The following is a 27,837-nucleotide window of genomic DNA, read 5'->3' on the forward strand; positions in this document are numbered from 1 at the left end:
ATGGTCGCTGGCAGCACCTCCGAGTGGCGAACGAGAGAAAGACGTGAATAATTCAGTTAGTAGCTCAGCTAATTGTTGACTTGTCAATAATTAAGAACATGTGACCAGCAGCTGCACAACACAACAAGCAGCTCTTTGTGTCTTTCACCTCCTGGACACACGCCAAGCAGTTGTGCACGTCCCCCCATCAATACAGACTGGCGACCCACGACCTCTCCAAGCGAAATAAAAAAAAAAATGTCAAGGCTGACTGATATTAAGTAAGTTGTGTCTTCGGTTTGGAAATATGCAATTTGAAACCACCGTACAGTGCTCGGAGGAGGGAGTAAGTAAGGTGTCTTTCTTTAATACTTCTAATCTCATATCACACCTCAGGAAGAATCACACGCAGAATTACACACATCTAGCGTACCTGCAGTAAATTCATAAGCAACGGGAGACGTGTTGAATGAGCCCAGTTTATAATTTTTGATTGTACTAGTCCAGAGTTTCATACTCTGCGCTTCGTTCTTATACGGAGGTTTGTGCCACATACAAATGTGTACCTTTCCAAATTGTATCGTTGCCAGCATTATATAGGGCTCTATGAAATACGTTTTATTTTTCCCCAAATTCCGTTCTTTCTGTTTTAATTTTTTAGAATTCTGTTTTTTACCTTTTCCACTTACTTTACCAGCATGGAGTGTGTGCTATTTGGGTTAGTGAATAAAAAGTCCATTAATTAAATGCAAAAATCCTTACATTTATTGATGCAATACATCATTGGCCAATTTTGTCCAGTAATTGAGAAATGGATGTAGTTTGGCTAACTTTTCTAATGGGATGCCAGCCTCTGCACACATTGCTACAAAATGTTCAACAAACTGTAATGCCCGTGCTTGTGATTAAGGAAGATGTAGTCGCCGATGTAATTCCAATCGCGTTACTAATGTAAGATATTTTTATGACACCCTTATTTTGTTCACACAATTAGACAAGATGTGGCCAACAGTGCTCTTATTTTGAAGGCCGGAAATGTGTTGTGTGTGTTAAGAATATCGGTTTATGGTTAAGACGAGCCTCTCGTCTTTTTTCACTCAGAACCTGCATGTCGTCAGCAGGCATTGTAAAATGGTCCTTACATTAAAGCGGTAAAACATAGACACATCGGTGAAAATGTACTCATCCAGTCTTGAGTCGCACACACACAGCTGCACTAGCATGCTGTGCTAAACTAAGCTAACCCCGCTAGCTTCTACTCACGCTCTGTAGGAGAGGAGTTTCCAAGGTTTTTTGCCTCAGTTTCGACATGTTTAGTGGTTTTTGTGACGAGACTCCACCACGATTGAGCGGTCTGCCGGGGAAAATACTTCCCCACACGAACTTTCCCTCTCCTCACGATGACATAATTTCATTCACATGTCACTTTCCAGTAAATTCTGTTTTTATTCCGTGTGTCCCCTCCTGATTCGCTGCTGCTCCCCCATGGCAAAGATTAAGTGGTGAACAGACGTCCCAAGCGACACATGGAGATGCAACTTCCATCTTTATTATTGTGATTATGGATAAACTATCTCAGCGGAAAGACGCCTATGTTTAGAACAAAAGTTGTCCATTCACTTGTAGCGGCTAGTTATCTAGAAAAAAACAGTTTGTTTGATGCCTTTGCTTTGCGTCCTGAAAGCCATTATAAAAATATGGTTTTTACACTTCTGTTTGTTACACTATTTTTTCAGAATTGATTGGAAAATGTGCCCACTGCTGAAAAAAAATTGTTATATGTATGTTTTATAGTAAGAGATTATGTCAATTTGTAACTTGCATGCTGAAAAAGTGTGTGCACCCTGATATACATGTACGACGGTATAAATACTCATATTTATAAATGTAGTAAATATATGTATTTTCTATTTTGATAGTAGGATGCAGATCTTTGGGATTTGGTCATTTTAAAAGAAGCTTGCAGGCTGAAAAACTGTGAGCACCCCTGATATAAAAGGAGTCTTCGGTGAATTTATTGTGTTCTTTTAGATGACTTTTGGTCATGATTTTTTAAATGACTTTTAGACGAAATGCTTCAAGTATATATGACACTTTTTCTATAACTTACGTTGCATGCTACAGTATTTGTCTTATTAGTTTGAGGGAAGAGCTGCTGCTAATACCTTTATCAGTTGATTTCAGTATCTGTAATGAAGACCTGGACATAATCGGTATGTCAGGTATCGGTAAGAAAGACAATATCGAGTATCTCTAGTTTTCACTTTCTATCAGCTAACAGCAAAAACACACATACAACGAGACGGTGTAGAAACTTTCTTTGTGTGACACTTGATGGATGAACATGCAGCTCATTGACACTATGTGTCTGTGCGTGTGTGTGTGTGTGTGTGCGTGTGTGCACTTCAAGAACCACAACACAGTCAGTGCGTCATGACGTGATGGCAGCCATGTTGTGTTCTTCTCAGTGCAAAACACACACACACACACACACACACACACACACACACACACACACACTGCAGGCTACGATGGAGCTCATCATTTTAGCGTCCTCATTCAAGAATTTTTTACAATGTTGTCTGAATACCTGTCACCTAACATGACCCTCTGTCTGTCTGTCTGTGTGCGTGCGTGCGTGTGTGTGTGTGTGTGTGAGAGAGAGATCCAGCTCCCTTCTGAGCTCTTAACGAGATTTGCTATCGTTAGCCGTGACCAGTCGTCCCAAACAACACACAGGACTCCTCCTTGACGACAAGAAGTGAGCGGTGGCTTGCACATTCATGATGAATATCATCAGCTGTCATTAACATCTTTCTTTTAAACCATTGATCAGCACTTGACCTTTCACCTTTTCTTCTGTTCTCTGTGTGTGCGTGCGTGCGTGTGTGTGTTGGGGTGTGTGTGTGTGTGTGTGTGTGTGTGTGTGTGTGTGTGAGCTAATGAGGGGCGAGACTATCAAACAGTCACATGATAGAGGTCTCAACCTCTGACCTCCCAGCACGTGCTGTGTGTCGCTGGGGCCGCTGCCCCTTGTCAACTCATAAATTAGAGGGGGCAGAGGGCACGGGGGTTGACCTTTGACTCCAAGCTTGTCTCTTTCACACACACACCCACACACACACACGCACGCACACGCACGCATGTCATGACTTTTCCAGGATGTAATTTCTAAAAGATCCAGTGCAAGACAAAAGGCGTATTCGGTACTAGCTGACAGCTCATTGGTCATATCAATCTGCCAATCACATAACTGCCCCGCCCCCTTCCTTTAGCCTCTTGACCAGAACAACACATTGCAAGACGTTGTGAAGTCTGTTAACAAAAGTTTGACAGCTAACAAGAAATTGCCCAGATTGCACTCACCTGCGTGCACGAAGTAGGCCAGGTAGAGGTCCAGCTCCTTGACGGAGACGCCGATGTGATGCGGCTGGACGCACAGACTGGGGTTGGCGCATTGTGGCGATTTGACGAGGCGCTCGCCGTCTGTACTTTCCAGAGGAATTCCCTTGAAGAGGATGACCATGACTAGGTCCAGGCGCCACACCTTGTCAGCCTGACGCAGGCAGTCGATGCGTCGCATCTTGCCCTTCTGGTCGGGGTTGGACAGCACGCAGCACGGCGCCTTCTTGGCTGTCACCGTCAGCACGAAGTCCTCGCGGAACTCAGGCCGGATGTCCTTACGCAGCTTGGCCAAGAGGCGCGACGCCCACTTCTGTTTGACTTCGGGTTTCTCGCCGAGCAGCTCGTCCTTGACGGCACGTTCCTCCTCTTTGGACATCCTCTTCTCGTGCTTCTTGAAGTACTTCCTCTTCCTGGCCTGCAGGTTAAACCACGTGTAGGCGAAGGCGCGCACGTGCGGCAGCAGAGCCTCGATGAACGGATGGAACTCATCCTGGGAACAACAACAACGTCAGTCAGCATGATTGTAAGGCTGCGTTCACATTGATTCGGTACTCAGTATTCCCAAAAGCTTCTAAAATATACTTTTAAAGAGCCGCATTGTCATGCACACAGAGGAAGAGAGCAGAGCGGAGAGACAGCAATTCCAACCTATTTTCTGTCACATACAGGTCATTTCTGCATGCTGTCATGTTAACACAGGTCTGTCTTTGGTCCGTGCAGCGTTCACATTGGAGCTCAACTGAAACAAACCGCACCGCACGTACCAGCCAAGACACATCTCTCAAGCACGACATGTGAACACACCCTAAGAGGCCAAACAGACCAACGCTCTTCTGGTAAAGTCAGCACAAAAGGTGTTGAATGAGAATGTTTTTGTCATATTGCTACTGATGCTTCTCCAGTCAGGAGGTCGCCTGCGTCTTCAATAGCTTCAGACTGCAAACAGGACAAAGTGGTGAAACGTCATTCAGGTGACGAAAAGAAGCAATCCCTAGACAGCGTGGTGGCACAAACACGAACGCGAGAACGCGTTCAGATGCCACGTTGGAGACAACAGGTCGTTTGGGGGCCCTTGCACCTGCTCTTGTCACAAACACAGCCTTCATTCATTACTGTGCTTAATTAATCATAAGCACGCTAACACTTTTTATTTTCATCTTGGGTTTTTTTTCCATTTGTGATTTTTTTTATTGCTTCTTGTGTGTATTTCTTGTTTTTATTTAGGGCAGCTGTGAACATTGTCAAGCCTTTTGCCTTTTCAATCCTATTGATTAATTAGCATGGCAACATTGTTGCTGTATTATTAGGATGTGAACATTGACTTGTAGCAACGTGCAACAAAATGTTTCTTTTTTTTTCTGTGTTCCATCTTCAGTTGTTTAAATTAAAATTTGAACTTGAAGCGTCAGAGCGCCAGCTGCACGGCGTTCTTTAATCTAACACCCCCCCCCCCCCCCCCCCCCCCCCCCCCTCCGCCCAGCCCCCCTGGTCGCGGGCCCTGAATACAACACATTGTTTCTTCTTGGAGGCGCTCCAAGTCGACGGGTTTGTCTCTCAAAGCTCCTCCAGCGGCCCGACCCGCTTCACCGGCGCCGGGTTCTCACTGCAGGACGACCCCAAACACCGCCACAAGAGACGTGTGTGTGTGTGTGTGTGTGTGTCCTCAGGCGGCCATTAGGAAACACACACATTCCAGTGAGCGCTGCAGTTGTAGATGTTGGTCGGAGGAACATTCCAACATTCCTTACAGTGTATCACTTTTTACACTACACTCTAACGAGTCAGCCATTTAATAAGAACAAATCCTATCAATAACTATTACAGACTAACAGACTATTTTTACAATAATTTGTCACATGAACACTCTTTCAGCAAGATGGTCAAAGGTCGTATTTTCCTTAAACGTTTAATCATTGCTCTGATGTCACAGCCACCAGGAAGTTAAAAAGAACTCTTCACCACTCCACTGTCATTGCTATGATATGCTGTGATGTAGTCATCAGCTTCTTCATTTTTCTTCATTTTGATGAAGTTTCACTAATGTGACGCTCATGAGGAGATGATCTGATGTTCTAGAATGTTCTGGAATGATGGAAAACAGACAGCTTTGCTCGTCATCATGAATGACACATTCAACAGTAATACATGGGGACATCTCTTTTTTTGCAGTAAGCCCCCATGAAACACACACACAGCAAGACAGGCAGCTTGCACGGGGGACACACTGCGAAACGTGCACGCCAAGTGGAGTTGAGGACCACCAAGAACAAGAACAGGACATAAACCCCCCCAACCACCCACCCACCCACCACCCCGACTGCTGTTACTTTTTATTTTTTATTTTCAGTTCACGCCTACACCCCCACAACTAAGACATCATCAGTCTTTTATTGCCAATCAATAAGAACGAAAAAAAGCAATAATATACGTTCATATTCTTTACACCTCAGTCTTTTCTTTTTACTTATAAAGATGAACATTTATTTTCATCTGCTTTGACTTTGACATTTTACATTTTATTGTAACACAAACATTTTAATTCATGATGCTAAATGTTCTTATTAGATTCTTGCTGTGGAATTTCAATCCATATATACAGTAATACAGTCAATATTCATAGATGTCAATTAAAACAGGAACACAGAGTAATAATACATTATTTGAAAAATAAACTCATGTATGTTTTAACCTACATTGGGGTGAATTTGAAATTTGTTTTGTATTTTTGTTTTTTACTGCCTGATCCTCACATAAAAAATCCCCAAATTAATTGCATTAATAATCACATAATTAATCACATTAATAATCACACAAGTGTCTTCATGCAGATTATTCAAAAGGCATCGCATGAAAAACATGACAAATGTTCTATTTATGGATGCTTATGATTTAAATGAAAATACTATTTTATAAGTGATAAATCAGCTGCAGGCCGAATTTGACACACACTTGTAAATGTTGAAATGAAATAAAATTACTTGCTGGCATATTTCAATGAATGTCATTTCATTTAAATTGCACAATTGCAATTTTAATTATTGCAAATAAACATGCTGCAGTCTGACCTTTGACCCTGAATGCGAACAAGAGGACACAACGACAAGTTCAATTTCTTTACGCACACACACACACATACACGCATACACACATACACACTGCAGGTCGTCTGCGGTCTCAATCACGCACGTTTACACACGCAAGAATGGCTGTACACACGCACGCGCATCAGGGGGCCGGCACGTCAGCAAAGTTTGACACAAAGTTGACGCGCGTGTCCGAACTTCAACGGAGCGTGTGTGTGCACGTGAACTTCAGCAAAGTTTGACGTGCGTGAGAAGAAGCGCGTGCACTCACCTGCGTGAGACATAGAGGAGAGTACATGTCTGGTCCACTGTGCGCGTGCTCGTATGTGCGTGAGAAAAAACTGGTGGGGGGGTGGAGCCCTCCTGTTGCCCCCCCCAAGCTCTCACATTTCCAACCTCGGCTGAACTTTGACCCCGCCTCGGCTTACACGCGCTCTGCGGACCTGTTAGAGGCCCAGGGCCGTCCAGCGTCAAACATGTCAGCTTCAGGACAAAAAGTCCCGTTAGAGAAGTCCAAAGTGTCGCGGAGGAGGACGGAAAGTCCGCTGAGGCGGGACCGAGCGAACCTCTACAACGTCCCGAACCAGCATGTCAAAGCGCCGGTCCGCCGCCACTCGCCTATTCGCCCTGCGGTGCGCTGTGGTCGGCCTGCGGCACTGCCGAGCCCCGGGAAACAGGAGAGAGCGGGAGCAAGCGAAGAAGGCAGCCGGGATCGCCGCGCTGCCGCTCGGCCGCCTCGCCTCTGAGCGCCCGCTGACTGCTCGGAGGATTTATAGGAGGAGCGCCGCCTCCTCTCTCCTGTCCTGCCTGCTGCTGCTCCGAGCTCCGGGACCGACACCGGGACCGAGACCGAGACCTCCGCTCTCCGCCAGAGGACAGTCTGAGTGAAACCTCCGTGCGCGCGCGCGAGCCCTGCAGCACGAACTGATCACACGCTGGCTATCGATCTAGGGTGTGCGTGTGTACGTGCGTGTGAGTGCATTAAGTGATTGTGGCCGCACGAGCAGACTGCTCAACTTGGAGAACAACACCAAGGCCACTCAACTGCTTTTGGTTCTGGTTCTGGTTCTGGTTCTGATTTGTTGTGTTTGTGGGTGACCACACACTCTTTTGTCAACAAGTGGAAGACCCTTGATGACTTCTAACCTCTGGCAAGTCTTGCAAGTGCATTATGGGACAAGTAGTGTTTCACATGTTTTTACTGAGGTCATACAATCAGAGATGACATCACAGGGGGCGAGGCTAACAGACAGGAAGCGGGTGATGATGTCATGAACAGAACATTTTATAATCCTAACCGGACAACAGGACAAGGAAGAAGTAATCTAATTACAGCAGTCCACCTGGACTCATGTGACTTTCACTTCCTGTTTGTGTCATGTGACACTATTTACTACTTTAATAGCAGTTTCTGTTGTTGAGGCACTTCCTCAACTGTTGTGATCAGTCATGTCACAATGACATCACAAGTGCACACACACCATTTAGAGGCTGCAGCGAGTGAAGAAAGTGCGGACGTGATTACATCAACTTCCTGTACGGAATCCTGCATGGTAACACAAGATGGCGGCTTGTCAGTTCAACGTCATTCTCGTTCTCGGTAACAATGATGGGTCACGAAGTCACAAGTTGGTAAGCTTCTCAAAAGAAAGCATGTGTACAAACTGCAAGCGTCGCAGTGACAGCAAACAAACAAGCAAAGAAACAAAGGAGAAGAAGAGTTGACGGTGCAACTCCCACCCTCCAACATGAACCAATCACATGTGCACAGCAATGTAAAAAGTGAGCATGGACGTCGCCATGGAGACGGGCTGATGTTGGCAGCCTTTTGGGCAAAAAGATACACAAAGTGTGTATGTGTTTGTGTGAGACGGGGGATGGGCTCCACCTGCTCCCACTGAGGCGCTGCCAGGCTGGACCGACGCCAACAGAACCAGCGGGCCTGAAGCCTCGCCAAGCTCGCTCGCCCAGAGAGAGAGAAGAAACAAGGGCGAGGAGGAGGAGGAAGAAAATAAGGTCAGGAAGGAGGAAACGAAAACAAGTCCAAAAGTAAAGACGAAGAACTAAATAAGAACAAAAATGATTGACAGCTCAACACAAGTTAGTGTGAAGGCTAAAGGCTAAAAACAAGACCACATCAGCTTGGTGGTCCAGCACCTTCCCCTGAGAACCAACACACACACACACACACACACATACAATGTCATCAGCGCATGTGAAGTCCACTTCAACCAGTCCACCACACTGTGTGTGCGCGTGTGTGTGTGTGTGTGTGTGTGAGGATGAAACAGGAAGCAGTTGTGTGGTGAAGTGATGAACAGATGGCCTGGCAGAGCACGGGGAGAGGCCGGAACACCCCCCACCCCCCGACTGAATTTCATTGATGAGAGTCTGTGTGTGTGTGTGCATCACATATGTCCTCACACAGAAACATCAAGCGAGTAGCAGCCAATAGGATGGCAGCATGTCAAACTGTGACACGTCTTCATGTTTGACACAAATATTCAAATCAGCTTCGTGACCTCTGAACAAACATGTCTCATTTACTCCAGTTAACTAACTAGCCAGCTAACCAGCTAACTAGTTAACCGCATTGCAAAATAAAGTGTGTACATTCAGTTTAAATGAAACGAGGAGGAAAAGAGTTCAAAGAAACATCAGCTAAGACTTCAAGCTAACAGGAAAAGTGTGACGATACCCATAGAAGAGGAGATGGAATGTGTGCAATGTGTTGATATTTCCTCTTCATGCTCATCACCTTGTTCCTCACACACACCTTTAACCTGCTTCACTTCTTTTTACACTTAATAAAGCTTTTATGATGGCCACAGTACTTATTGATTATTTCCCGTGGAAAACATTGTTTTGAAACTCAAACACTTCATAATCCCTGAACAACCCGTGTTCCACCTTTGAGGTGCCACTGTAGAGTAACTATTGTAGAGTCAGTTCTGGTCATGTGATCTGGCGTACATTAACAAGCCTGATGATCGCATGACACACAAAGGCTTCCACCAGCAAGAACACACACAAACACACACACAAATAGTAACAGACGTGCAGTCACTCCCCGAACACGAGTGAACGCAACAGAGGACACCTGCCAGCTGTTCACGTAAAAACAACGTGCCCACACAGTTGGAGACACACACACACACACATACTACCACATACACATGCTAAAGTATTGTGATACAATTCCAACAACAAAATAATTCACATTATTTGCGGGTTGTTGACGTTACTGTCAAGTGACCAGCGACCTTTAGTGACAGGGAGGCGATGCAGGGATTTCAAAATAAAAATAGAAGTGTCCTTCGTTTCCAATGATGACACTCTGTTTACGTGATCAAGGTTTTTACGTAGCTTGTCTTTACGTAGCATGTGTGTCTGTCTACGGGGGGCGGGGCCTAGTCTCCTGCGGCGTGACTAACGTGAGGAGACGGCGCCAAGGTGGCCGCTATCTCCCTGCAACATGCATCGCTCTTTGGGCCTCCAACTCTCTTTCATGTCTTCACACTGCACTGCAGGGGAGTCATAATAATATAATAAGATTTAGTCCAAAGCTGCTCTTTGCTGTAACTCATTTCTGTGTGAGAAATGCGATATATAAAAATGTCTAAACATAAATATTTACTAATGACAGTTGACAAGAATACAAGCTAGTTGACAGAGGGTCGCCACTGCTTCTATTTTCAGTGTAATGTCTCCCTCTAGTGGTCACTTGCTGCTATTACATTACATTACTGTACATTACGCTCCAATACATTACAATAACAGTGGCTGCTAGACAGACCAGACACAATCAAGAACACCACGCGGTTACATGTAACCATAGCTACATAAGGCATCACTGAAGAGACCACGCCCCTTTAAAGTCCTCAACAAAGTTTTTTCTGTTTTTTAACAAACAAGTGAAAATAAACTGTTACACGCAGGAAGTCCATCATCACCGCTCACCATGTGTGAACGTGTGTGTGAGTGTGTGTAGGTGAGTGATGAACATGGCGGGGGTGATGAAAGATGCTAGGAGAGGAAGTAGGACACGTGGGGGAGGTGGTAGGGGGCGCCATTACTCATGGTTAGGTCCAGGGAAGATGGAGGGCGTGGACGATGCACCTGGGCACGCGTCCAGACATGTTTGTCAGGAAATCTGGATCCTTCCATTCACGTCCTGCCACGGGGGCACAGGGGGCGCCGTCCTCAACCCCCACAGAGGCCAGCATGTCCTTGAGGCAGGACACTCAGGCTGAACACATGACAACATGAAGGACATGTCCTCATGTGACACATGTCATGGGGAGGGGGGAGAAGAAGTGTGTCCAGGTGTGAACACGAATGGCTGAGCGTTGCCCCACAGGTCATATGTTGAACTACACATGTAGACAAGACAACAAACTACACTGATGACATCATCCTACAGCCCCTACCACTTGAACATCCTCCTACTACCCCCTTGACCATCTGATGCGCCTCTTTCACACACTCACCCTGTCTCTGGTGGTCTCCTCTCCCACATCCTCCCTGCACACGCACACACAGGCTGGGATTCCCGCCTGTGGGCCGGATAAATAGATGTTCCCTCCCGAGAAGAAGTGGGTCAGAACTTATTTCCGCAGAGCTTAACGAGAAGCACATGGCTGCTGTTTGCTCTGTAGACCCCCCCAAACACCGGCAACCCCCACCCAGCCGGCCGCTCCCCACAGGCATCGTCATGCGGGATGAAGACGGAGAGGGGAGGATGTCCAGCACACAGCAAAAAGCATCACATTTAAACACAACATCTTCCTGGGAATAACAGCAGCCCAGGACGGGTTAAGGGGCCTGGTGGGTGGAAAGGGGGGTGTTGTCCTGTGAGATTGTGTTCATCATGTTTGCAGCCGCCAATCACGGTCTCGTTCGCTGTGACGAGTCAAGTGTCAATCATCTGAACAAGCGATGATGTCATGTCACAGCAATGGGATGGTCACAGTGTTGACCTCTGACCCTTCAAAGATGGCGTCTGAGCGGCGGCACGCAGGCGGGACCAGATGGTGGGCGTTAATGAGCCGCCATGTTGCTGGCGTGAGGAGAAAGCGTGTGATCAGATAGCAGCAGAGTGCTTCCTTTGTTTACGGCGCCGCTCCAATAAAGACCACCGTGCCCCGCCCACTTGCTGACTTTTATTAGTGCCCCCCCCACCCTTACCGTGCCCAAAATGCTTTTAGGGGAAAAAAAACTTAGTTGTGCTGAAACGACACAGCGGTGACCACAATATCAGCAGTGAATTCTAGAATCTCTCTGAGGAGAACATCTCCCACTGAGCACAGCTGCAGTCATGTGATGTTCTCGAGCATGCTAAAGTGCTAATATGTGCTATATCACCAGGGTGGGGGCGGCAGGAGAACAACAGCCCACTGGGGGGGGTCTCAGGGAGGTGAGCAGGTATCCATTGCAGTCACATGACACCATGACAACATAGGGGGGGAATTGTGATGAATCATCACTGCTGTAGGGGTCGGAGGTCATGGAAGAGTGTGACCTCTAACTTCATGACCCCACCCACATGACCTCATTCAGTGAGCACGCAGAGGTCAAGGGTGAGTGTGAAGGTAAGCCCGCTGTCGTTGCTTCTGATCTCCAGCTTGGCCTTGACCTGCTCGACAGGAAGCAATCAAGAGCTTCTTTGGAGACCAAAACATCCTGTCTGACCCGGTCTGGTTCTGCTCCTCTTTCCACTTTATTTGACTAGCCTAAGAATAAATAGTACTCACCTCCATGTTTTCAAACTCAATAGGAGGATTTCTTCCCAAAGCCACAGTTGGGCTGTAGTCCTGGTGCTGGTGTGGACCATGAGGTCCAAAGTGGATCCATGCTCTAATCAGTCACACATCTGCACATCCCAAATTGTTTCCATCTAACTTCCACGAAGGCTTAACTCTACACACGTGAACAAGGTAATGCTGATCTTTCTGCCAGGACCTCCGGCTATGAGCCTCGCTGGTGTTGCAAGCTAGCAGGCTAACTTGTCTGCTGACTCACAAGCTAATTTGTGAGCTAGCTGAAGCAGAAACTAGTTAGGAACAACTCAAATAACTTGTGAGCTAACCTGCCAACTAAAAAGTCAGCCAGTTCGCAAAGTTTTGAGCTAAGTTTATGTGCTTTGACAACGATTGCAATGTGAGCTAACTAGGGTGCTAATTAGCTGAAAAGATTAGGTTTAAAGGTTTTAAAGACGTTTGATAAGCAACGTTGTTGTCGTTATCAGAGCGACCAATGGTGTAGCATGTGGGCGGAGCCTAAGCGTGCAGGTGAAACCAGAGAGGAAGCTTTAATGAAACAGATTGGGTGTCGCCAGGACAAACTGTCGCCACGGAGACCAGAGAACACCATCATGGTCTCACATGAGCGTGACCCCCGCTGCAAACCTCCCCCCTTCCTCATGTGTGGGGGATTAAGCAGGGAGCCAGCTGTAGTCGTGGGGGCGAGGGTGGGGGGAGTTGTACACGATGCCATGGCCTCTTCAAGGTGACCTGCTGCAAAAGCTGCCGTGAACATCTGTACACAGACCCGGCCTGACCGCCATCAGGCAAAACTCAGACCCTCGTCACCCACACTGGGGGGAGTCATGCATGGGACAGGGGGTGGGTGTGGGTGGGTTGTCCTAGAGACATTTTAGAGACATCTACACAAGCTTTCAACGGAAAACATTGTGAAGAACACCTTCACCTCATATGCTATATGTGCAGCTAATGATGCTAATGATGCTAATAATCCCTCCCACAGTGGCCCAGGTGACCCTTGATGCTGCTACCAGCTGCTCGTCCTCGTCTGCCCTGGGGGGTCAACTACAGTGTGGTGGTCTTGCTGCGAGCCCCCGACTGGACAGCTGGAAGCAATGTGCTCCTAACGTATTGTAGCGTACATGCTAACTAGCGCTGTCGTGCTAACGCTAATCAAGGACTGGTAGGAGGTCGCACCCTCCCAGAGTAAGCACAGCTAATGCACGCTGCTATATTCTAATGGGGGGGGGGGGGGGAATGGGAACATCTGGCTGCTGGGCTTTAACGAGCTAAGTAGTGGCCGTTCTCATTACTGAATGAAACACTATGAAAGCATTACTGGAAAAGATTCATGACATCACCACGTGACCTACCAGGTCAAAGGTCACTCAAAAGACAGCATTGGGACCACAAGTACAGTCACCAAGAAGACCTTCATCATCATCATCATCATCATCATCATCATCATCATCATCATCATCATGCTATTGTCCTCCCAGCAGGCCGTCAGCAAACAACAACAACAACAACAACAAGGCCCGAAGAAGAAGAAGCAGCTGCCTTGGCTGCTTGCCATCTTTCTCGTGGGGGGGGCAGGCATCAAGCAGCATGAGGAGGAAGAAGGGGTCGTTTAGGACGTACTTAATGAAACATTCAAATAAAGACAGAAGAAAATGTTAAGGGATAGTTCTGATTTTTTGACATGAAGTTGTATGACATCCCCATCAGCAGTGTAGTCCATCAACAGGGACTTACCCCCCCCACTTGGTCCTGCGAGCCCAGTTCTGGTTGGATTTCGGTGATGAGAAACGTAGTTCCGGTTAGTTATTGGAGTGGCTTAAGAAAAGAGTTTGGCTTCTCAAAACAACATGCGTTCGAAAGAGTACATTTGCATGACAAAAATGCCTCCTCGAAAAAAATCAGACCTCACAAATCGCTCGGCTTTACCTTCTCTGACGTCGTATTAATGCTCGCTACCGGTTGTCCATTGCTGTGTGTGTGATGGAAATGCCTGCGACCCTCCATCTTCATCCGCTGTGGAATACATAAACAAGGTGGCTGCAACGTTGCAGCGGATGCATCTCCATCACACACACAGCAATGGACAGACGATAGCAAGCATTAATATGACGTCAGAGAAGGTAAAGCCGAGCGATTTGTGAGGTCTGATTTTTTTCGAAGAGGCATTTTTGTCATGCAAATGTATCACACTTTCGAATGCATGTTGTTTTGACGAGGCGAACTCTTTTCTTAAGCAACCCCAATAACTAAACGGAACGACGTTTCTCATCACCGAAATCCGACCGGAACTGTCCTCATGGGACCAAGTGGGGGGGTAAGTCCCTGTTGATGGACTACACTGCTGATGGGGATGTCATACAACTTCATGTCAAAAAATCAGAACTATCCCTTGAAAGTGTTCTTAGCCTTGCTTGGCACCAGGCCTTAGCTTAGCATTGAAGTCTAGTTTATGATCATAGCCTATCTTAGCATCGGAGTTTAGCATAACATCTTAGCCTATCTTAGCAATGGAGTTGTAGTTGTAGTTTCAATGCAGCATCACAGCCTATCTTAGCTTCTGGTACCATGTTGGTGACCTCACAGTGACCTCACAGTGGCCGCCGGCTGCTGGGCTCACTACTGGAAAGTCACGCTCTGATTGGACGGCTGGTCGTGCGCCCAGAAGAAAAAGAAAAAGCTTGGTTGTCATGGTTACAAAAAAAACAGCCTGGGGGAGGCAGTTGGGGATGGGGGGCAGCAGACAAGTTAAATCTTCAATTTCCTCCTCTAATCTTTCGAACATGACAACGACCTGCGACTCACCAACCAATCACATGACAGCTTACACATCACATGACCACACAACAAGATGAAGAGGATTCTGACAAGAAAGTACAGCTTTTTGGTTCTGCCACCTCACCAGGCAACGACCAATCAGATCCAACATGATTCAACTTTGTTAACGAAATAATTTCACCAATCAGGTGATGGGGGGGGGGCCCTGAATGCATGAAGGAGGGGCCAAACGATGACTGACAGCTTGACACCACACACATGCACACACACCATCGTCACAAGCTGATTACATTTTCTGCTTAGAAAAAAATACGATTTAGTAACTAATTATAATTAATTTGCTGCCACATGACTTCATCCCTTGCATGTGACATTTTTAATGATGGACAATATAAATGTAAAATAAACTCATGTGTCAAAGTTGTCAAAACGTCTCGCAAATTTGTATTTACTGTGAAAAAACACAGACGCACGCGCGCGCGCACACACGCACGCACACAAGCAGGAAATAAAAGGCGTTCAAATGTGATGAATTTAAAGTGAGTTAATATGCTTTGTTCCTTTAAAGCGCATTGTACAATATTTTCATGAGATTAAGTAATAAATGTGTGTGTGAATAAAAACCTTTTAAAATGTTCATTTTCACGTTGCTGTCAAACCATGAAATACTGTTATAATAATATTATATATTCCCTATTATTACCTGTTGTTAATATTGTTTTTAGAATTACTTTGTTATTTAAAGGTGCACACATTAAAAGTAATTTCATGTTGTGGTGAAATAAAATGTCGACAATTCAAATTAAGTACATGTAATTCAGCAAAATAAAGTGCTTTAGAGACGTCTGTTTGGTCTGCTTAAAAGAAATGTATTTTCAATGTAATTGAATTGTATGTAATAACCGAACACACGAGCATTACAATGAATTAAACGTCATTTAAAAGTCAGATAACAACAGAACATTTTCAAAATAAAACTCCACTTGATTGTAATATTTCACGCAAACACCCACACTTCAATATAAATAATTTAGACTTTATTAATGCCGTATAAAAACGGATTTTTATGGTAATGCACATTTAAATCAACTTTACATAATTATTTTGATGATTAAATTAACACCGGATTCTAAATAATAATGCTAACGATTTTAAATCCGAAACTAATAATGTCAAAACACAAAAACAAGACACTTTTAAAGAAGACAGAGACAGCCATTGAGACAGCCTCGCGCAAGGTACCGTCCGGCGGACATGGACCTGCTGGACTCGGCCGGCGCACGCGGAACAAAGCGGCACTTTGCTACGTGTTTGCTCAACTTTTACTGTTGATAAATAGAAAAAAGTCAAGGTTCTGACTCACCATCCACCAGGTTCTGGCTGAGATGTCGTAGCACAGCTGCCATTTGATGGAACCTTCTGCGCTTTTTCCCGCCATGGCGCCGTCAGTCAGCTTCATGTGGTGCGCTCGCTCAGCGGAAGTCACACACCTGATTGACACGAGGACATGTGCACGTCCGCTCCAGAACATATGGGCCGTGCACGAGCCACGACCAGGACAACTACAACTAGAACTAGAACTAGAACTAGAAGAAGAAGAAGAGGAGGGGAGCTGCTCAGCAAGGTGTGCGGACCCCCCCCCCCTTTTCAATAACGCCCTCCTCCCACACAAACACACACACACACACACACACACACACACACTAAGAATAAGTTCTATTTTTCTGTGAAATTATTTCAGGCGTTTCACTGCTGATTTTGTTGACCAAAATATTCCATTTTAGCGGCAACAGTGAGTGTTAAAATAAAACAGTAATTTACGAAATGAAATGAACGCAGCCTGGACATCTTTGTATTTATTTTATAGCAATGGTATGATTTATACTTAATACTATTTATTTGATTTCAAAAATGTTTAACAAAGTGACATTAAACAACCTTTACACTTCAGTTCACATGAATGGAAATGTAAGAGGAAAAATTATTTAAAAAAATCTAAAATCATAAACAATAAACAAACAAAAAATGACAAAAATCAAAAACTATTAAAATAGTAATAGTGACGCTGCGTTCTTTATTACAGTATTTCCTGCGTAAATGTTCTTGCTGTTTTCAGAATTTCAGTAGATTCCTGCTACTGACGGGGCTTATGCCTCGCGAATAGCAAATCCTGCGAGGAAATGAGTCGTTCATAAAAAATGTCTATTTTTGACCACTCTTCCTCCTCCAAACCCTCTTGCTAGCTTGACATTGACGTTCTCCTCCGATTTTGGATCAACATTTGCAACAAAAGTGAATGTTGTAATTATTAGATTAGCTCCGGCTCCGTCTCTCTTTAATTGCCATTGCTCACTCGCGACAAAGGAAGCCATACCAAGCTAAACGCAAGCCTTAAATATACCTCACACACTTAAAAACACATTTTAAATGATAAGACGTATCGGTACTCACCACTAATGAATGATAGTGTACTGTAAGGTGGTCGCATTGGGAATCACATTCACAATCCAGCCTGGTCGTCAGACAAGCAGTACAACTACACTTCTGTCGGCTGTGATCATGCTTCCACCTCCTTAGAAAGCAGCTAGTGGTGATACACAGCGCCGCGGGCCGCTGGGTCGTCCCAGCTAACAATCAAAGATGCTTCCGCGTCTGCATAATCCACACTGCTTGCCTGTTGATCCAGCAATGACTAATTTATTAACTTGTGTTCACCTCGCTGCAAGTTTTGATTGTAAGAAAGTTGACTGTAGAAGCTCGTGCTTCCGTAGCTACACAGGACGCCGCCATCATCGTTACGCCGTACGGTATATGTATATTGTATTGTAATCTGTATTATTATGTTGTACATTTTAGACGTTATTATCCAGTGTTTATTAATTACTTTTGATGAATGACATTTACTTTTGGAGAAAAAAAAATATTTTAAATAAACAAGTTTTTTTTACCAGAAATTTGCAAATTTGCAATGTTACGAAGGCTGAATAACAAACATGCGTGGATACCTCAGTCAGTACCTCAATACCTCAATTTCCGCCACAGTTTTACCTCATTTTGCGTGCATTTGCCGGTTAGCGTGTAATACGGCGCACACCTTGTCTTGTTGTTAATACACTGCGTGAGTCCAACTGTGTTCTTTATGTATTTTTTTATTACAAAACGGCCTTCCTTGTTTACATCCTATTAGGTAGTTAACAAAATGGCAACCGGAACCGGGAGTTACGTGTCTCGTCTATGACGTCATCAGTGGTTGACTCCAAAATGTTTACACAAAACATGTGTTTACAGTGTTACAATTATGGTTTGACATGCATAAAACAAATTTAATTGCATATACAAGATCAATGAAGGGGATAAATGAACATTTAAGGTTACTTTTAACTTCATTGAAGACGTGACTGATAAAAGTAACCTTAAATGTTCATTTATCCCTTTCGTTCATCATTTATATATGCATTTATATGCATTTCAAATTGTTTTCTGCATGTCAAAACAATAAAAATGTGTTTTGTGTTAACATTTTTGGCTTTGTGGAACAGATGAATTGGATTTACATCATTTCTTATAGGACAATTTGATTTGGTTAACGTCCGTTTCGGTTAAAGTCAGACCTTCTGGAATGAATTAATGAAGCTAACCGAGGCTCCACTGTATTTATAAAGTGTTAATTAGACGTGGTGCCTTCATCACGAGAGGATCAGCGGGGGCAGCATGTCACCAGGAAGATGCTAACTTTCTTAGCACTGTTAGCATCGATAATGAGCTCGCGTTTGCCGTTGAGAGCACCGCCACCGGCAGGTCGCTGTCCATGTTTAGGCTCAGCAGTTACCCTCACATTTAAGGTAGGTCATTGTTTTGTTGTCATTTTCATTGTGTTGTTCGCTAATCATGCACGCTAAGTCTTAAAAACAACAAACATCAAGAAGAGACACTATTGTTTGTGTGCGTGCTGCGGGGTTCAGGTGCAGGGGAATACCTGGCTCTCCATCACACAGAGCCCCCTTTGTGGCGACACAGCAGGAATGTGATTGGGAGGGGGGGTGAGTAACGTGAACCTTGAAGACGTGACTCGTCTATGTTGCTGTTACCTCCACCAAGGAGCTTTTTGGGGGAGGGGGGGCTAACAACTGGTAAATGACTGTGTGTGTGTGTGTGTGTGTGTGACTTTTGTTAAAGAGAAGTCATTAGTCTGTGAATTATTCATAAATATTCATCCTACAAATACACATCAGCTGTGTGATTGTTCATGAATATTCATTGGAGCCTTGGCGGAGGTCATGAAAGTATTGCTACAACATACAATGTCACGTAAAAAAGGTTGACGCTTTGACGTCCTCTACAGCCACACGGGATGACCTTTCGCCTTGTGTCAATCCCGTTACGGTAAATTAAAACGAAATAAAATAAGTACATGTGTTGACCTTCATGTTGATGTGACCTTGACATGTTCCTATAAAGGCGCACACACATACGCCCATGCATGTGAGCGCGTGGTCCTGATTTGGACATCTGTTTTGTCTTTGGTCCTTGTGGGGGCGTCGCCAGAGGGCGTCACGCCGGCCGCACGCCACCCGGCGCCGTGTCCCGCCTCCTGGACGACTCCACATGACCACACACTCGCCACGTCGGCCATATTTAACCACCCTCCCGCATCACACACTCAGGACGGGCCTGAAGTGTCTCTGACGATCAGACGCGTTTATTTTAGTTTTGTTAAACATGCTAATTTGTCTAAACATGGCTTTGATGTCAGCTGACAGGAAGTTGCAGTGACTTTTTACTTTTGATTGACAGCTAGTAAACAACAGTCAGTGTATTAAATGTATGTTAGCGTCACTAATTAGCATACCGTAGCCTAGCCTTACATAAAGTTAGATAAACCTATCCATAAACGAGGTGACAGAGGTCACATGTCAGGTGTTTGATAGATGAGCGTGACTATTTCTGCTAGTGACCTTTGGCGGCGTCCTGATGAATTACCAGGCACCGCTCATCCGTTGTGACGTGCACGTCGGTGTCCGGCGTTCCCGCTTCGAAGCCGTTTGAGTGCCGTGCGCTCCTCGCGCACACAAACATACGCAGGCAACGCCGCTTGCTACAAAAGGCCCCGAGGACGCCAGGAACGGCGGCCAAGTGGCACCGAGGCGGATGCTCCTTGCCAAAAGCGCCGTCGCTGCTTCCCGACAACACAATGTTGTGAGGCGGCCTTGGAGGGGGTGGGGCCACACGCCAGCGTCCATCTTGGCCCATCACGACCCATCAGGAGGAGAGACGCTGAGTGGCGGCCAAGTCCATCATCTTCATGGCCTCTGACAGCCCCCCCTCAGGCCTACGCCCACTTCCTGCTCTGAGCTCAGGTGGGCAGGGCCAGCCGACATTTCCACAACTTTGATGCTGAATGACGCCTGCTGACACACACAGCCAGTGGATCAATTAAAAGTCAGGTGAACGTTAACAAGGTCCATATTGTACCTGCTATCCTCAGCTCCTCCCGCTTTCTCCAGTCAGACTCACCGTTAGTGCGTGTTTGCTTGGTACCCACATCACTTGCCCACACACTGACAGCAAACAAAAGTAGCTTGATAACCGACTACATGCCGACTTGATGCTAATGTCTTTGCTACGGCGCGTGTTAGCCTAGTTTAGCACACGTTCCAGATAAGGTGCAGGATATGGAAACATCAAGTAAAGTTAAAACATTTGATTTGATTGTTCAAATGTTTGATGTGATGGCTGCCAACAATGCCACCAGCCTCCTCCCATCCAGACCCCCACTCCTCACCTTTACTGCTACTTAGCATAATTAACTTGATTGGCCCACAGCCACAGCTAACTTACTGACACTGGGAATCACCTTCTTACACTTCAGGTAATTTTACATCTACGTGTACTATAGCACAGAGGAACCTTGGTGAGCGCCATGAATTCCTTCCAGAAGTTCAGACTCTAACCGAAACAGATGTTAACCGAATCAAATTAATGTAAATCCCAAAAAATGTGAATCTGTTCCAGACCGCCAAAAACACAAAACACATTTTTATAGTTTTACAATTATAGTTTTACATGAAGACGACAATTGAAAATGCAAATAAATACAGCGGAACCTTGGTCCACCCGGGATAACATGTTTTTCGGTTAACATTGAAAATTTATGCCACGATTTTGCCTCGGTTTGAGTGCATTCTCTGGTTAGCGTAAAATATGGCGCGCGTCTTGTCATATTATAATACACTTTGTGAGTCCAACTGTGTTTTCAATATATTTTTTTTATCCTTAGTAGCATCCTGATAGCTAGCTAAACAAAATGGCAACCAAAAGTTATGTTGCCTGTCGATGATGTCATCAGCGGTTGACTCAAAAATCTTGACACAAAACACACTTTTATAGTTTTACAATCATAATTTTACATGCAGAAAACAATTCTAAATGCATAGAAATGACGCACGAAAGAGATAAATCAACATTTAAAGTTACTTTTGCCTTCATTGAAGACGTGACTGTTCCCAAAGACACCATGTGGCACCGAGATCAACCCCCACCACCTTCCTGTTTCCAGTCACGTCAAGAATCACGTCTTCAGTGAAGGTAAAAGTAACCTTAAATGTTCATTTATCTCTTTCACTCATCATTTATGAACGCAATGGAACGTTGCATAGCGTCATTAATTCGTTCCAGAAGGTTCGACCGAAACATACAATCAATTTTTCCCATAAGAAATAATGTAAATCCAATTAATCCGTTCCAGAAAGCCAAACGTGTTAACACAAAACACATTTTTATAGTTTTACAATGATAGTTTTACATGCAGAAAATGCATATCCATCCATCTTCTCTATCGCTTCTTCCTCATTAGGGTCGCGGGGGCATGCTGGAGCCTATCCCAGCTGACAGGCGGGGTACACCCTGGACTGGTCGCCAGCCAATAGCAGGGCACATATAGACAAACAACCATTCACACTCACATTCATACCTATGGACAATTTAGAGTCGCCAATTAATCTCACCTGCATGTTTTTGGAATGTGGGAGGAAGCCGGAGTACCCGGAGAAAACCCACACGCACACGGGGAGAACATGCAAACTCCACACAGAAATGCCCAGGGGAGAATCGAACCCAGGTCTTCCCGATCTCCAAGCTGTTACTGTGTTGGCCAACGTGCTAACCACTAGACCACCGTGCGGCCGAAAATGCATATAAATACATATAAATGATGAATGAAAGACATAAGGTTACTTTAACCTTCATTGAAGACGTGATTCTTGACGTGACTGAAAACAGAAAGGTGGTGGGGGTTGATCTCGGTGCCACATCGTGTCTTCGGGAACAGTCACGTCTTCAACGAAGGCAAAAGTAACTTTAAATTTTGATTTAACTTTTAATGTTATTTATGTTGAATTGTTTTCTGCATGTAAAATTATGATTGTAAAACTATAAAAGTGTGTTTTGTGTCAAGATTTTTGAGTCAACCGCTGATGACATCATCCACAGGCAACATAACTTTTGGTTGCCATTTTGTTTAAATTAAATTAATTAATAACACAATAAATGAAAATGAACTCAATAATTTTGAGATGTATATGATGTATGTGACATATATATATCTATATTGTCTATATCTATATTATCTAACTATAGTATATCTACATCACCTATGACATTGTTGTCCATGTATACTATGAGTCAAGTTGAAGTGACGTGACAATGACCTTTTGACCTAAAAGTCCTTAAAAGTCACTGTTGGTGTTTCTGATTGGACGATGTCAGCTGGTCGTCTTGGTGGTGATAGTGGGGGGACACATATGTTCACCCCCCCCCCTCGCCACAGCAGATGTCCAACACACGAGTGTCAATCTGCTTGTGGGGAATGTCGGCCATGTTTAACGGAGCGCTACAAAGATGGACGCCTCTTTTTCCTCAGGAAGTTCATCAAAGTGGAAGATAAAGGACGAAAGGACGAAGAGATAGAGATGAATGGATGAAAGGATGAAGAGATGAATAGATGAAAATAAATATGAAAAGACGAGAAGGTGAAGAGATGCAAGGATAAAGAAAGAGATTGAGAAGAGGAAAGGATGACAGGATGAGGATACTTGCAGAGTTCTGATTGGCCGTCATCTGGCTAAGCAGAAAACACATCTAGTACACTTGACTGTGATTGGCTGCCAGCGGAAGAAATTTGTTAAGGCACAACATGTTAAACATGCTCAAAATGAACATGTTGTTGTGGCTGGTCAAAACTTCAAAGCACTTCCTGTTTCACCGCCGTGAGGACATCATGTGACCTGCGACAGTGAGCCTAGTAACGCTACTTTAGCTTCTTGCACTGTCCTTAGAAAACGTCTGTCACATAGAACACCCACATGGGACAAAGACGTCTTTCAAGGGGAGACTCCCAACAATTTTGCCACATCAGAGGTAATATCAGAGGCGTAACATAGGTGGGACAGTATGCAAGGGAATTCTTAAGGCCATTGTCGCTGTCAATCAAGTATTTTATACGTCACACAGACGCTGACGTCATCTAATGATCTGTGTGATGTTGACCTCGGGACGCCACGTAGCTGTGCAGACAATGTCCCGCCTCACTGGGTGTGGATAAACGTTCCGAAGTCCCCGGTGGTCCTCACAAGTGGACGTTGAGGTTGTGTAAACACGGTGTTTAGCTCAGGCTAATGATGCTAATGAGAGGCTGACACAATGATATTAACCACTATTCATCTACGCTAATCAGCCACGCCGTCCCCCCCTCCTGCCCCACCCCGCCTCTGTCACAGCAGTTAGCACGGGCCGCTAATGACGGACGGGCGGCCATATTGCGGTCCCCGGCGAGCAGGTGGCGGCGGTCGCAGGCGATGACGGATGACTCGAGCATGCGGCCCCCAGGCAGAAACTCAGCGAGCCCGTAACCGCTACAATATGTCGCATTTACATCCACTTTTATATTCTGGAGAACGCCTGACCCTCAGCAGCGTAGCGGAGCCGACCCGCAGGCCAAAGGAGGCGCCGGCGTGGCCGCGCTCCAGAGTCCATTTAAATATTTCACTGTAGATTCCGCGGCCGGCAGCGGCCCGCTAACGTTCACGCTCGATGGCCTTCAACGTTTGCTCTCAGCCATGAAGCCAGCGAGCGCCGTCAGTTTGGGAATAATTTAGCTAACATGAGCACAATTATTGAAAGTGCTTTTCACAATGAAAGCTTGCTTTGTTGTTCTAGAATCTTTTACACAAAGCCTTGAGAACATTCCAGTGATGTTGTCAGAAGCTTTATGTTGAGTTGAATCACCTTCTACAACTGAACTTATTTAGTTTATACATTTAGTTTTTTAACTTTTAACGCCTGTTAGCATGTAGCATCACAAGCATGACAGGGTTTCCACTACATGTAATTGATCGTGGTGGTGCGCTACTACAAAACAAAATCCGCCACACCTTAAAAATGATTTTTTTTTTGTTGTTTTTTTTTTTACTTGAAAACATTTAGGTAATATAGTGTATGAATGAATATATATACTATATAGATACATATATATATAAATATTATTATTTACGCACATGAAAACGATTTAAAATATCATTAAATTGTTTCACTGTGCTTTATTTTGATAAGCATGCACCAGAATCGCCTGTCTGCCTTGCTGGCACTTGACACGTCATGTGTTAACTTTCAGTTCATCTTCTCACTGTTTCTTATTATGCGGAGAATGAACAATATCCCGGAAAATGTGTAGTCAACTGACGACAGCTTGTCACATGCTAAGCCTATCAATGACAGCGTGTGTGATCGCTCACGTTTCAGTCTCACTCCACTTTCTTGCATTTTTGTTTACACATAACATGACAGGCTGGCGGCATCTACAGTAGCTAACTCGGAGCTACAAGTGGCTTTTACGTTCATGGGATACATCGATCATCGATCATCATTACGACTTACTTTTTTAAAGCGTCACTTAACAATCTTGCTCTCTTGTTATCATTATAATACAGTACTAATGGCTTGTCTTGAAAACAGTAGTTGTTCAACAGAAACAGAGTGGGTACAGCTTCAGACAGGGGTCTCCAACAGGTAGCTTGGAAGCTAGCAGTAGCTCACCAGCTGATGTGGAGTAATTCACCAAAGAATATTTGCTTCACCTGTTAGCATTTTTATAAGTGTTCTATTCAAACATGACGTCTGTATTTAATGACAAATGAGCACACTGTGTGGAGATGTGTTTTATAAATAATGTACAATTTCAATTCTGGCAGTCACATAAAACACAAATAGCTCACCTCATTTCTTTTTGTCAAAGTAGCTTTAATAGCGTAGTGCTGCAAGTTGGATGCACCTGTGCTATCATAACCCTGGACTCTCAATTTATACTGTTATACTTCTATAACAGAAGCATTTAAATTGATATTTTTCTAATTGTGTTATCTGAACTAAAAAATATATTATTGAACAATTAATTTTCCATGTATTAGTATTCCTCTAAAACAGGCATCAAATTAACTTCAGGTTTGTGTAAAATAGTACAAAATGTTGTGCTTCTGTACGAGTCACATGGTACTGTTGGACTAAATAGGTCAGGTAACAATAGGAGGCTCGACATTTTAGACATTTCAAGTGCTCTCAGCAACTTTGCCCTTAAATTAAGAGTTTTGCAATGTTCTCGGTTCATGTTCTGCTGTTTGTTGAAAAAAGTTAATAAGTAATTAGTCATAAAGCCATAAAAAAATGCTATTTGTCTTTTTTTTTTTAATGCAGACACAGCAGCAGCATGAGACAACAACGGCGGCACCACCACAGCTTCAAAAAAATCCTAGACGAAAAACCTTAAAGATGCTAGCTGCCACGAGCCCACTAGAGCCTGATATCAATCACTGATCGATCTAACCTTTGACAACATGATGACATGTGACCCGGGCGGTCTTACCAGCAGGGGGCGGGGCCAAGCTGTCACAAAAGCATGACGACCGTACAGCGTCAACATGCTGACATAGCAACCATGCAGCGTGAGCTGCGTTGGAAAGAAATTAAACAAAGAACATTGTTGTTATAGTCATACAAAGTGCGCGCGCGTGTGTGGATGATGTGCACGTTTGCATGAGAAGTGTGTGTGAGCAACAGAGTAAAAAATGTGGAATAAATAAATGAAACGTGTTTAAGATGATTTAACTATTCAAGTGACAAGAACGAGCACAACATGGAAACATCTGGACTGACACGCCGCCTCAATCCCCCCCTTCATGTATCTTTAATGCGTGTGTGCGTGTGTGCATGTGTGTTCTGAGGCTTGACCAGCAGGGGGAGCTTTGCGGCTTAGCCCCACACATGAACAAAAGGCATTAATAGTTTCATGAGGGAACTTATTATAAGTTATTATTGTTTATTATTGATTTATTTATTCATGATGTCTAAGCACTGATTCTAATTAATTCAAAGAGAGATGTGATGAACCTACATCCCATAATACTACTACTACTACTACAAAATATAACCCTTAACCCTAACCCGTGGTCAAAAAGAGAGAAGGAGAAACAAAGTAGAAAGTAAGCAAAGGAAGTTGTCTGAGGGTCACTGAATGCCCCATCAGCGGCACATTTAATTAATTAGCTCATTATCATAATTTAATGTTTTAACTTCCTCCTCTGTGGGCCCACAGCTACAGCCCCTCCCTCGCACCCCCGCGTCCGTCCATCAATCAGGCGTGCGCTCTGTCGCTCTCCATAAGTCTCCGTGGCGACGGGATGCTGGTGCTAAGCAGCGCTGACGTATGCAAAGCAGCCGTCTGGACGCGCGCTAATCTATGCTAATTTGACATTTACAAGCTCATTTGCATATGTAGGCATCAAAGTCATCTTTGCGTGCACGCTGCAGCGTTACGCGTTACACTAACAGCAACAACGGCGCTCATTAGCCTCCCTTGTTAACGAATCATACTTGGACCAGTGAGCGCTTATTTTGTTTACTTGAAACTACGAAAGATGGCTGCAGTGACCAGCTTCGACCACAGCGGAAAGCGCATCCATTCACGTCAAACGACACTCTGTTGGCGCTAAAAAGGAAGTTGAATGACTTCTTTACAAGCACTAGAAGCTCACTGGTGAAAAAGTTATATTTATTATAATGAGACGTGGTCGTTGACATTTAATGAGGCTACAACGTAGCTGCGTGCGCCCCGCCACAATAAAATTACAATTTGCATGTGACCTGAAAACATCTCGACGATGTTTGCGTTAACCTCTGCTGTGATGTCGAGCACAACACTCTACAGTGTGTGTGTGTGTGTGTGTGTGTGTGTGTGTGTAACGTAGTGTGACATGGCATGCATTTTTGTGCACTCTCCTTATTGTGTGCACATTAGCTAATTAGCATGGGGCTCACCATGTAGCAAGCATGAAAAGACTCACTAATAACATTAGCAACGTGCATGAGCACAGTGGGCGGGCGTGCAGGGAGATGCTACACTGAACGTGAATTCTATTGATTTATTTATTACTTGGACAACAACTCTGTTTTCTTTGAGGTCAAATGAGGGTCACTTGCTGACTGTTTGTATACCATCTAAGTTTAGCACGTGGTGATAGCACTACATTATAGCTTTACCGCCTAGCACGGTCTTTACATTAACAGGCAGCAAACTAAATGATAGCACTAGGTGTTAGCATCATGCACATGCTAGCATTGTGTATGTTGTTGCGAAAGCATTATTTCCATTCATTCCCACAGTGCAACAGTTTGTTGACATAGCGTCAAAGCAGCACTCACAGCCACCATGTTGGACCGGCCAACGGTCACCGTGCGCTCTTTTCACACCCTAAATCTCTCTCTCT

General features: G+C 44.6%; 1 protein-coding gene across 9 annotated transcripts in view; it reads right to left on the reverse strand.

Annotated features, from left to right (window-relative positions):
* Window positions 1-16,586, reverse strand: part of nfia (nuclear factor I/A) — a 55,096-nt gene extending 38,510 nt beyond the window's left edge. For 6 of the 9 annotated variants that reach the window (XM_054790906.1, XM_054790901.1, XM_054790904.1 and 3 more), the window contains exons 1-2: window positions 16,389-16,586; window positions 3,346-3,874 (exon numbers count right to left, since the gene is read on the reverse strand). In XM_054790906.1, the coding sequence (XP_054646881.1) occupies window positions 3,346-3,874; window positions 16,389-16,556 (697 nt within the window). In that variant the 5' untranslated portion in view covers window positions 16,557-16,586. Of the gene's footprint in view, window positions 1-3,345; window positions 3,875-6,738; window positions 7,445-16,388 lie in introns of those variants that run through there. The other 3 variants (XM_054790902.1, XM_054790905.1, XM_054790907.1) reach the window with 3 other exon arrangements.
* Between the last annotated feature and the right edge of the window lie 11,251 nt (window positions 16,587-27,837).

This window comes from Dunckerocampus dactyliophorus, chromosome 10 (genome assembly GCF_027744805.1).
Source record: "Dunckerocampus dactyliophorus isolate RoL2022-P2 chromosome 10, RoL_Ddac_1.1, whole genome shotgun sequence".
NCBI classification, from domain to species: Eukaryota; Metazoa; Chordata; class Actinopteri; order Syngnathiformes; family Syngnathidae; genus Dunckerocampus; species Dunckerocampus dactyliophorus.